The 12,337-nt window shown below is 43.2% G+C and overlaps 2 protein-coding genes across 2 annotated transcripts; both read left to right on the top strand.

Annotated features, from left to right (window-relative positions):
- Nucleotides 1-3: 3 nt before the first annotated feature.
- LOC144741568 (kelch-like protein 26) lies at nucleotides 4-2,384 on the top strand (the record flags this gene model as incomplete). Its single annotated transcript, XM_078624074.1, is given in 11 exon segments — nucleotides 4-209; nucleotides 211-259; nucleotides 261-317; nucleotides 319-474; nucleotides 476-595; nucleotides 597-635; nucleotides 637-786; nucleotides 789-894; nucleotides 897-1,153; nucleotides 1,155-1,229; nucleotides 2,286-2,384. Coding segments are annotated over 11 exon segments (1,314 nt in total), but the record flags the coding sequence as incomplete, so codon positions are not given.
- A 32-nt stretch (nucleotides 2,385-2,416) lies between these two features.
- LOC144741567 (CREB-regulated transcription coactivator 1-like) lies at nucleotides 2,417-11,303 on the top strand. The gene is given in 19 exon segments (XM_078624073.1): nucleotides 2,417-2,542; nucleotides 4,317-4,433; nucleotides 4,889-5,014; nucleotides 5,530-5,571; nucleotides 5,573-5,592; nucleotides 5,888-5,985; nucleotides 6,442-6,527; nucleotides 6,620-6,660; nucleotides 6,860-6,914; nucleotides 6,916-6,996; nucleotides 6,998-7,086; nucleotides 8,027-8,235; nucleotides 8,507-8,607; nucleotides 10,385-10,471; nucleotides 10,560-10,625; nucleotides 10,627-10,686; nucleotides 10,688-10,736; nucleotides 11,091-11,113; nucleotides 11,115-11,303. Coding segments are annotated over 19 exon segments (1,665 nt in total).
- Nucleotides 11,304-12,337: the final 1,034 nt, after the last annotated feature.

Here is a 12,337-nt window from a genome sequence, read left to right as displayed (position 1 = left end):
CAAATTGCAGAGGAGGAGGACTTTCTGCACATTCCTATTGAGCGCCTCGTCTTCTTCCTGCAGAGCAACAAACTAAAGAATTGTAGTGAGATTGACCTTTTCCATGCTGCCATCAGATGGCTCCAATATGATGCATCACGTCGGGCTGAAGCGAGCAATGTCCTCTGCCACGTGCGCTTCCCGCTCATGAGTCGGTCTGAGTTGGTGGACTGTTTCAGTATGTGACATCATGATAGAAAATGATCTGTGCTGGCAGTACCATCGACGAGCCCTTCAAATATGCAGAATTTCGCTTCCGCCAGCATGAGATGCAGTCTGCCACGAACGCTCATTCGTTCTGACGTCTTCTCCCTCATCACCTTTGGCGGGACACCCTACACTGACAATGATCGAACAGTGAGTACGAAGGTGTACCATCTCCCAGACGCTGCTTCTCGCCAGTTCAAGGAGCTGACGGAGATGGAGACTGGCTGCAAGCCACGCCTGTGTTGCTGTACTCGATAACTTTGTGTACATTGTCGGTGGGCAGCACTTACAGTATCACAGTGGTGAGGGGGCTGTGGACAGCTGTTTCCGCTATGACCCACACCTGAGCCCAGTGGCTTCGCATCCAACCCATGCAAGAGGCTCGTATTCCAGTTTCAGCTGAACATGCTGCAGGGGCAGCTGTATGCCACAGGAGGGCGCAATCGATCAGGCAGTTTGTCATCGGTGGAGTCCTACTGCCCAAAGAAGAATGAGTGGACAAATGTGAAAGCATTAAAACGCAGGATTTGGGGGTCATGCAGGGGACTCCGTGTGGAGAAAAGCTGTATATCTCAGGGGGTTATGGTGTCTCATTGGATGACAAGAAAACTCTCCACTGCTACGACCCAGGTGAGCCTGACCAGTGGGAATTCAGAGCCCCATGAACGAACCCAGAGTGCTGCATGCCATGATCAGCTGCAGGAATCGTGTATATGCTCTCGGTGGTCGCATGGACCATGTGGACCGTTGTTTTGACGTACTGGCGGTGGAGTATTACGTTCCAGAGAACGACCAGTGGACCACCGTCAGTCCCATGAGAGCAGGTCAGTCTGAAGCTGGCTGCTGCTTACTGGACAGGAAGATCTACGTCATCGGAGGCTACAACTGGCACCTGAACAACGTGACCCAGTATCGTTCAGGTGTACAACACGGAGTCAGACGAGTGGGAGCGGGATTTGCAGCTTCCCCAGAATCCTTTGCTGGTATTGCTTGTACAACCAATTATTCTTCCACAAAACAACACACAACATTGAATATCTGACCTTGAGACTGTGAAAGTAGAATCCCATCTTGACCTCAGACTGAAGACAAGGTGTGAACATCATGTGAGGTGTGTGTGCATGTTTGTTCTGGAGAATGACTGGAAAGACTACTGATTTGAACCTGGGATTTATCGAGGACATTTGATAAGCAGTCATTCAGATTTGGAGGTGTAACTTTCTCTTTGCGAGCAGATGTTCCCTGAGTAATTTGACAAGAAACTCATTGTTTGTGATGAAGTATTTGTTGGTGAAAAAAACTAAACTTTGTGTTTATGCCACACATACTCTCCTGAATTCAGTGTGTGTAGGTTTTACTTGGAAATTCAATTTTTAAATTAAAGAGTTTACCTATTTTTTTGTTTGTTTGTATCGGCTGCCTCAGCCTTTGACTCAAATGTTGGATAGACTCATTGTAGTGTGGTGCTGTTGTACTTGTTGTACTGTTTTATGTAATGTGACGTCCACAAGCGGCATCAATTCAACTTAACAATTAACATATTCTGTTCTGCATTTTTTAGTGGAACTGCGCTTGTGTTTCCATGAGCTAAAACCCTCACTGCCACCTTCGTTATTCTCAGTGCTCACTGCTGATCAGTATGACATTTGAGGAACAATGTGTTTCTCAGGATGTTACTATTTTCATCTATTTTCATTTGCATCCTTTTTTGTGGGATGATGGTATGTCTTCATCAAATGAGCTGCATACAATAATAATTTGGATATGTTCCACCATTGCCACCCTCCTACAAAATCGTGGAGTGATGTTCGTCAATCTCTTTGTAAAGCAAAATGAGTTGTTTTTTTTCTCGAATCTGTGTACATGTTTCTGCCTGCAAGTGTGTGTTTTTAACAGCGCTACAACATACATTTTATTATTATTATCACCAATTCATTTATTCATTTCACAACATTTATTTTGCCCAATTTAAAATCGGCTTTACTAAGCAGCGTGTCCTCTAAACGTGTCCCAGCGTCGTATCAAATCGTGTCTATCAGCAAAGGTTTTCAAAGCACATCTGTGAACAGCTGGAGCAACATCACAGCGCGGCATTCCAGCGTCATGACGTCAATGGAAGGCCCTCGCGTGGTGCGTAACGTAACGTTCCATTCAGAAGAAGAGGGGAAAGATGGCGTCCTCTAACAATCCTCGCAAATTTAGCGAAAAAATCGCCTTGCATAACCAGAAACAGGCAGAAGAGACTGCAGCGTTTGAAGAAGTAATGAAGGACTTGAATATCACCAGAGCTGCACGGGTAAGACGACATCACGGATATTTACATTCTGTTGCATCGTTGTGTGGCGGCTAGCGAACGATGCGGAGGTAAATCTCAGCGTTATTCCACTCAGAAGTTAATAACACCGTTGTGCGTGTCAGATAATGCCACTAAATGGGGTTTGACCTCCCTTAAAACATGCCTGGAAAACAGCTATTTCAAATAGAGAAAGCTTATTTTCGTCGCAGCGTCCTCAAGCGTAGCTAGCTTACCATTGTGAATAATGTGGCACCTGTCTCAGTCTGGCTGCTTCAGTTCACTGGCGTTCGCAAAACAAATCGTCTGACAGGTAATTCACTGGATGACAACAATGTTCTTAGTCGTCCTTAAGAAAATACAGTGGCGTGTTAGTGTCTGAAATCCCTGACAGGGTTTTTTTTAGCATTAGCTATCGGGTGACAAGAAACTGACGTCCCAGCTGTGATTTGTTTTGTTCGCATCCAGCTGTGGACAGCTCGTTGCATTTAATAGAATGACTTTTTAACAATAAGCAAACATCCCTGCGCACGTTTAACCACATTAGCAACATGTAAACGACCACATGCTTCTGTTAATAGCACCCCCCCCCCCCCAAAAAAAAATTATTATTTGATTTTCAGTCAGGTTCATATATATGAGTGCTGGCTCAGGTTTCAGTGATGTCTAATCTGGAGCTGATAACATTCATTGATCAGCACACAGAGGCAATTTGTTTTAACTCTGTTTATAAGTTATTAATGCTTCCATCATCCACCAATGAAACCATTTACTGATTATGGACAATTCTCAATATATTTAATACCAGATTGAATAAGACTGGTATTTGATCCCTAATGGTTGATGGGATGCAATATTGTGAGCATAGATACTGATGTTTAACATGACATTTTGCTAGTTTGTTCATCTTGTTTGTATTGTCTTGTGTCCCCCTAAAAGAAAAAAATGGTTAATGGAGGAAAAAAAAGGCATTTTTAAACATCCTTCAGATTTCATAACATTTGCATTAGCATTAATTCAGTCACTTAGATTTATGAATCAGCTTTCAACATAATCAACAGACAATGTGATTGGAATTTGATTTCAATATCAGATGATAAATCAGTGCATCCTGAGGAGATTATTCCATAATAAAATTCAGACACAAGAATATGTCTGGACCTAGTTGAGGAATGTATTATTATTTCCCTTTGTTTCTGCAAATAATCTAATTTCCTCAGCTCCTGTCTGGAGTTCAGCTGCCAAAAGCGGTATAATCAGAACATATCTGGGTGGAGTGTAGTCTGTTGCTGGAAGGAATGACGGCACACTGCACCACTGAACTCTCATTTACTGTGAAAGCAACTCAAAGTACTGGTTATGTTTGTGGTGAGATTTATTTTGTTGCCATCCAGACAAAATTCCACTGCATTTGTTCTTGTCAATGTTGATTGTGAATGCAGGACATAATAAATAAAATAACAAGACGCCAATCAGTGTTATGTGTGTGATAACGTACAGGACTTTTGTGTCAATACGTGTGGTGAATGAAACAAACCAGTAGTATCACTCCACCAGGTGTCAGACAGGTGTCATTCACATCTGCTGATGTGAGTTTATTTGCCGTGAACGAGTTTGTCTACATTAAATGTTCAACAAATGGACACATCTGCCTGTCTCATCTTGTTTGGTTTGTCAGTTAAAGGACTCATTAATCTTTCACATCCTTCATTTTGTTCATCACTTTTTTTCAGATCAGTCATTCACTCATGCTTTCATGCAATTTTACTTTGCCCAGTTGCAGTTACAGAAGACCCAGTATTTGCAACTAGGGCAGAATCGTGGACAGTACTATGGAGGCTCACTGCCCAATGTCAATCAGATTGGAAATGGCAACATTGACCTGCCTTTTCAGGTGAGCCCTTAGCCTTTCTTGGCTGGTAAAGTCAATGGTTTCTTCTCGTCCAGTGTACCTTTTTTAGCTCTCGATGAAAATATAAAGAAATGGACAGTGTAAAGTTAGTGGAGGCACGTATAGATCAGGCAAGATATTTTTTTTATAATGAGCTACAAACCAGATGCAGAGTTGGATCAGGTGTTCAGGGGCACAAGTTAAACTTGGTATTAATTACAAGACCTGTACTTTACAGTGTAATTTCGTGGATACATTTTAAACTATATCATCTGCTTGTCATGGCTTTCCATCTTGAAATACATTTGCCAACTCAAGCATCAGTATGGGGGGCCCATGGCTTGAATCATTTTTGAAATGAACACATTTTGCACCATTAATCCTCAAACATTTTGGCATAATTTTCATGTGTAACTAAGCTGTTTTGCCTTGGTGACCTGTGAGTGTCTTCACCCTAGAACTCTGTGCTGGATACCAGCCGGACAACCAGGCACCACGGTTTGGTGGAGCGCGTTTATCGTGACCGGAATCGCATCACGTCTCCTCACCGTAGGCCTCTGTCAGTTGACAAACATGGACGTCAGATATCCTTTTTGTTTTACAAACACACATGTTGTATTTATCTGTTTGAGTTGATAGATGAAGTGACACCGTCCAGTTGTTGTCATAACTCCAACGTATGTTCGTGTTGGGGGGACAAATAAAATGTAAATAACGCATGAACATGTGAAGATCTCAGAGGTGGGGATTCTGTGATTCATGAACACTCACAGAATGTGCCACCGAACCGATTAGATTTGGTGAGAGAAAAAATAGGAAATCCCATTTCTGCGTCCAGTTCTGCATCGCTGAACAGATTCCAACAACAAAGTGAGGCAAATTGCCTGTTTCAAGTGTACACAGAGGCGGATATTGAGCTGCACACTGCATTGTTGCACTTTTTATTCTGGGAAAAATATTACACCATCAGAATAACACCACACACTGACTGAAGCCATTTTCAAAGTAAATGGGTCCCAGTACCTGTGTGTGGAATTCTGTTATACATCAGGTCAAATCAGCCTGATTTTTTTTTTCTATTGGCCTTAACTAAAGTCACATCGACAGCTGTCCTTACAGCCCAGTTTACCTCTCTCCACCACCAGGACACTAGCTGGAGAAGGTAAGACCCCTTGTCTATTTTCCAGAGGACAGGATAGTCACAGCTCTACTAAATACTGTGATCCTGTAGTTCTTGTCATTTCAATTATAAATATAAATGACATAGAGAATAAACTGAGTTTAACACATAATCAACTAGCCCATATCTTGGTTTCAACCCCTTTAGTCTGGACTAAAGGGTCTGCGTGCAACACAAAACCATCTGTTAGAGACTTGTGAATGTATATGTGGGTTCAGAATTAGTCTGTGCAGTCGGGGAATTGTGAATTGACATCTCCTCTTTCTAACACATCCAGGACAAATTCAGACTCTGCCTTACACCAGAGCGCCCATGAATCCTAAGGCCCCAGGGAGGTATTTGCAGGGGGATCACAGGAGCTGCAGCCAAAACGAGGTAATGGAAGATCCGCTTACAAGGATGCAGAGCTGTATCGTGTCGCCATAAAGTTGGGCTCTGGTTCTGCAATGGCAGATCTCTTATTTAAATATTTATGAAGTAAGCTCATGCTGGATAGTGACAAAGAACACCTTCAGCATGCTGTTCCACTGCTGTGCTGGCTGCTCAGGAATAAAATCTATAAATGGAATTGGCTCAAGGTGGTAAAGAGTGGAAAATCGTTAATTCGCCACCCGTTTTCTGTGTATGTGTCTGTGTTTTTTGAAGCTCTCATATAAATTGTCTGATTCCCATTCAGTCTGTCTGGTCACCTTGCTATTTTTAGACCCAGAGTCTTTTGCACAGCACCGTATTCTATCTGACTGGCTGGGATATCGATGACTCATTTCTTGCCCTGAGTGGAGTTGTGTTCTGTCCTAGCAAGCTACTGTGTCTTGCTGTTTCACTAATTAGTACTGCTGCTAACAGTACCTGGGGCGGAGGATTCTGAGTCGAATGCAGACAAGGATGCACAGAAACAGTTGTGGGATGACAAAAAGGTACTGCTGGGGACGGGAAGGGTCATGAGCTGTGCATTCATTCAGTGTTACACATGAAGCACGTCTGATGATTATGGTTTGTGTTCAGGGAGACTCATCAAAACCCAAATGCACATGATGTCCCAGGAATCAAGTGAGTTCTTTGCATATAGCACCTACAGTATATATCGGTACATCATGAATAACCAGTGAGATTTTCATGATCTTGTTTATTATAAACACATGTTTATTTAATTGACAAAAGGCCATTCATGTTTGCATCTATTCAGATGTTGATACAGATTAGTTTGTTGAAATTAGTGCAGCTGAAAAAACTTTTTTTCTGTTTTTAGCATCTTTCCGTCGCCTGACCAGGAATTGAACCCATCTGTGCTCCCTGCTGCACATAAACACCGGTGGGTCTCTGCCTGATCTTACCAACATCCAGTTCCCTCCTCCGCTGTCGACCCCACTGGACCCAGAGGACAACCGTCGCCTTCCCTTCCCTCAGCTCATCAAATAGCACAGGCAACCTGACCACCAACCTCACACCACCTCGGAATCAGTGCGGCCAGCCACGGTAACAGCTGCTTTAGAAGTTGGGGTGTAGGAGGAACTGTATGATCTGTGTTTTGATATAGTGAAATCCCTCAGACGTGACATGCGGGGCGGAGAACCAGCCTCATCAACAAGTTGCAGAGTTTTGTTATGTATTTGTTGTTGTTGTTGTTGTTCAACTAACCCACACAGTGTAAAAGTCAGAAATGCCTCTCCACTGTGTTGACAGCAGATTTTATATGTTTCATTCAACACTGCAGACTTTTGTTGTTGTTTAACTCTTTAACTCTGATTGTAAGTCCAGTATTTTTGTTTTCCTCCCCAGGGATCCCCCACCTCGTCTCAGCCCACCATGACTGTTTTAGCACAGCGCCGTCAACCTCCTGTGGTGCCACTCACCCTCACCATGGGACCTCCATGTTCAAAAGTCCCCACAGCAGCTCTCACCCACCTCGCCTGTTAACAGCACACAGGTAGGGGTTTAGCAGTGCTTTAGGTTGACTGTGGAGGTGCTCACAGACTCCAACATACTCTGAGCAGAGCAGACTCGGGCGCGGAAATGTCTGCAGTCATCTGAGATTCCCATAGTCGAGCGCACTGCCCCGTAGTAGTTTTCCTGTGAAATGTCTGTCAAACCCTACGTTTCCCACAATCTGTGTGTTTTTTACGTTTTTCTGTCGTGCGTCCTAAAGAGATGCTTTGCTCCACTGACACCAGTACGCACAGCAGAGGTTTGTGCGCAAGTTCCACTCGAGTTTGTTTGGACCATCATACAGCTGTGTGAAATCCAATTGTATGTTTGAGCTTAAATCAAAAGCGTTCATATTACTTTTTTGTACCTCAGTGTAAATCTCTGACACAACCTGCTAAGTCTCCAACACAAATGACAATTTGTCATTCCTAAACAGACTGTGTCCATCTGTCTTCAGGTTTTACCCACAGAGACGTTGACACTGGAGCAGCAGCTCGCACAGATTCCCCTGTTTCAACCAGTTGACGGCTCAGGCCCAGGCTCAGCTGCTCAGCGACCTTCAGAAGCAGCAACAGAACCTGCCTCAGGGCATCCAGCTCATCACCCTTACCAACTCCAGCCTCCACTGGCGCGGTCACCGCCACTGCCAGCAGCCCCTCCCCAGACAGCCAGACCACCGCCAGCATCAGCATCAGCTCGGTAAGACACCAGGACGTCTGGTCTCCAACTCAACCAAACACAGGTCACTTTGCTTCTTTAGCCTTTAATAAGACAAGTCCAAAACACAAGAGGAGGATGAGCAGATGTTGCTGTTGAACAGTCACATTTTCTCAAGTGCAGATGAACTGGGCAGCTATGAAGGCTTCCTGATGTTTGGTGTCACATAAAATTCTTGTCTGATGCCATCTCAAATGTCATCATGGAAGAGATTTGTATGTGACAAGCATGGAGCGTAGTGCTAGCTAACCCTCTTCCCTCCAACAGTATCGCAATCAGACTGGCTCACCAGCCACTCAGTCTCCAACCTCCCCAGTCTCCAATCAAGGCTTCTCCCCTGGCGGCTCTCCTCAAGTAAGAGCCCACCCACCGACCTGGCTGGTTTTTGGGGAAGGGCTTTGCGTCTGGGGGAAAGCTAGTTGTAGATGAGCAACGCTCCGTGTCATTCTCTGTAACAGATCATATCGTCAGCAGCTACATTTCCTCATCACCGCTGTCGTTGTTCACTGGGCATGACAACATGGCGAGTTTGTTGTTGGAGGTCCTCATCAGTCCTTCTCAAAAGCTAAAAGCTTACGCTTTATTTCATCAGCATGATGTCTGAATATGCTATTTAGAAATACACGGTTGTGGGTCGGCGAGAGCTAATGCAAAACGACAGGGAAGTGGGACTTTTGTCATTTGACCTTTCGTTCGTGAAGTAAAAATAGACAATGACCATCTCCAGATTCCACAGGATTGTAGTAATTGGAATCAAATTGACTGTCAGTCACATGTGATGGGTTAGGGAATGTTGGAAGTGTTAGGATGGAACTCCACCACTAAAAGAAAGTCAGTCACAGTGAGTTGACTTTGCCCCTCTCCAGTATTTATCAGCCGGGGTGACGGGTTTAATGTTTTTTTTCATCAACTCCCTCTATAACTAACTTTAATAACTATTTACTCACTCGCCTTCGTCACAGAGATGCAAAAACAGTCCATCCCTGATCATTGTTGTACTGTCTGCACTTCTCAAGTGTCTTCAAAGGCAGTCAGTAAATTATCACCTCCCAGCAGTTCCTAAAATGTGAAGACAGCGTTCAAGATGATAGATACTGGACTTTCCTGTTCAGAAGTCTAATTTCTGTTTGTGTCATAGTGAACAGAGCTGCCGAGTTCAATGCACCACTGCAGCACTGTGGTTGTATACAACTAACCACATCATATGAACACACTTTAAGCTCATGTCACTTTTGTCTTCGGTTGTGTTGACAGATTTTAGGAACGAAATCCCAAACAATCATTTTCATTTCATTTACTTTCATTCACTTGACAACTAAAAAAAATCTTTTTTATTGAGTAATTGTTTTTTTTGTGGTACTTTTTCGGTTTGACGTATTTTATTTGCTGTTTTTCGTGGTAATTTTTTTATGTTTTTCATTCTGATTTGTTCAGTTTTTCGTGGTAATTTTTTTCTGGTTTTCATGGGATATTTTTTTTGTTTTTCATGGTAATTTTTTTTAATTCACAGATTCGGACATCCAACATCAATATTCTCAGGCAAAACGTTGTCCAAACACAAATTATGCCTCTGTCCTCATCATTATAGCATAGACTACGAGCTACAGTTACCCAAAAATGATTTTGTAAAATAAATAAGCTGTCCTCCGAGCTACATTGATAACATTAATCACTATGCCCAACCGGCACCACAGCAAGTGCTCAGGGACCGTCTGCAAATTACAAGACGGTGGTAAAAAAAAAAAAAAATCAATAACTCAAATTTCTTGTAGTATAGACTCCAAAATGACTCCACACATCAGTGGTCTCATTATTACTTACTTACTACAATTCCTTTTGTGAAATAAAAAGGTTTTTACATCAGTTTGGTGATTTTGTTGTTGCTGTGAATAAAAAAAATTACCACGAAAAACAGAAAAAAAATGAGATTTTTTTCATTTGTCAAGTGAATGCAATACGCTTCTGTACTTTTCCACCCATCATTTGCGTTTATCGCTGCTCAGTCTGACAGTCATCGCGACATTGTCCTTCTATTGCTGAGCTGCTTATAGGCCTGGGTAACATACCGCTCCTTTTTATGTGTTTTTAATTGTTGCATTGTTTAATTTTGTGTCTCTTATCATAATTCCAGCACATTCCGGTGGTGGGCAGTATATTTGGTGACTCCTTCTACGAGCAGCAGTTGGCACTAAGGCAAACCAACGCTCTTTCTCATCAGGTGACATCGACTGTACAGACAGTAGACAGCAATGGAACCTAATCTTTTCTGTAGATTCTGACTTGGCTACAATCCTCTGCCTTTGCAGCTGGAGCAGTTCAACATGATAGAGAACCCCATCAGTTCCACCAGCCTGTACAATCAGTGCTCCACCCCTCAACTACACACAAGCGGCCATGATGGGTCTCACAGGGAGCAGCCTACCAGACTCTCAGCCAGCTTGGCTACAGTAGTCATGGCAACATCCCCAACATTATCCTAACAGGTAAATGATGTCGATACCAACATTCATGGCAGCTGCATGCTCCTCCTGCATTCCATTGCACGTTTTACTGAAAAAGACATGATTGTGTTTACGTATCTACTTAACTCCTACTGGAATGGAAATGAAAGTGTTGTCTAATGTGTCAGAAGGCTGCTTATTAACCCCCCGCGCAGCTGAAAACTGTTGTTTAGATGATTAGAGGAGCTATACAACTGAAATGGCCTGGGGTGACCTGATGTGTATGTGTGTGTGTGTGTGCGTGTGTGTGTGTAGATAAATATTCAAGTTCATGTGGTTCATGACCCATTCTTCTACATTCGCATCCACATCTTTCTCTGATGTCACATATTTCAGTCACGGGCGAGTCTCCGCCGAGCCCTCTCCAAAGAGCTAACCAATTCGCTGGCGGGCGTCGGCGACGTCAGTTTTGACGCAGACTCTCAGTTTCCACTGGACGAGCTAAAGATTGACCCCCTCACTCTGGATGGGCTGCACATGCTCAATGACCCTGACATGGTGCTGGCTGACCCTGCCACTGAGGACACCTTCAGGATGGACAGGCTGTAATGTGGGAGTCTGACTGTCTGAGAAGAAGAAGAAGAAGAAGAAGAAAAAAACACACTAACATGAATGGAGAGAACCAGCAGGGTGAACCCTCTCCCTCGTTGCATGGCCGTCCAGCTGTTCGACCTTGCCCTCGACTCTGTAAAGCCCCTTGAACGATGCGCCACCAACAGTGAACAAGGACATCCAGTGGCTTCCGGGGAATGGCCTTGGCCATGAATTTGTTTGAGATTGGTCGCTCGGCGCTTTCGCTAGCCTGCTGTGTTTACAGTATACCATTAAACACCACACATACTCCAGAAATGCACTTTTTCAAATTTCATATTCACTTTATTACTTTGTTTTATTCATATTCTTTGTAGCAGGAAGCTGCTAGGACATGGGGATAGACCCTTCTCACTGAAACGACATTGTTACCGAAAAGAAATTCCATAACACTCAGTCCAATGAATTGTTTTTCCCATCATGCCATAACGGCTTTCTATTCACACTCAAAGCTTTATTTTTGACAACCAAACTTTGTTTTATCATGTACTGTATGTTTTAATGCCTCATGTATTTATTTGGTAAAAGAGTTAATAAGTGAACTACTTTAAATTTGATGCCAAAATGCTTTCTTTAGGCATAGTGTAAAATTGCACTGATGTAATTTGTGTCTATTTATTAACATATTTATATATGTGTTTGTTAAGCTACTTGGTAAATGAAGGAGTGCAAAACCTCCCCATAGTTGCTCTTTGGTGTTTGATGTACCGTTGTCAGATGTAGGACAGATGTAGATGAGCCCAGTACAGACGGTCAAATCCGAAGCGTTTCCGTTTTCAGCAGCGGTGTAAGGAACAAACCTGCGTGCTTTACAAATGGGTTTAATGCCACTCGAAAGAACCTCTTCTGCAGACGAACATCGGGGATTTCTTTCCCTAGAAAGTAAGGCAAATGTGTCCAAATTCATTTTATTTATCTGTGAGTAAAAAGCTAATGTACCCAGACTGGTCTTTCTGCAGAGGAAGGAAGGAAGCTGTCTGATTTTAAAATCT

The sequence above is a fragment of the Lampetra planeri genome, unplaced genomic scaffold (genome assembly GCF_965212315.1).
Source record: "Lampetra planeri unplaced genomic scaffold, kcLamPlan1.2.h2 scaffold_602, whole genome shotgun sequence".
In the NCBI taxonomy this organism is placed as follows: Eukaryota; Metazoa; Chordata; class Hyperoartia; order Petromyzontiformes; family Petromyzontidae; genus Lampetra; species Lampetra planeri.
This window is presented reverse-complemented; position numbering and strand designations above follow the sequence as displayed.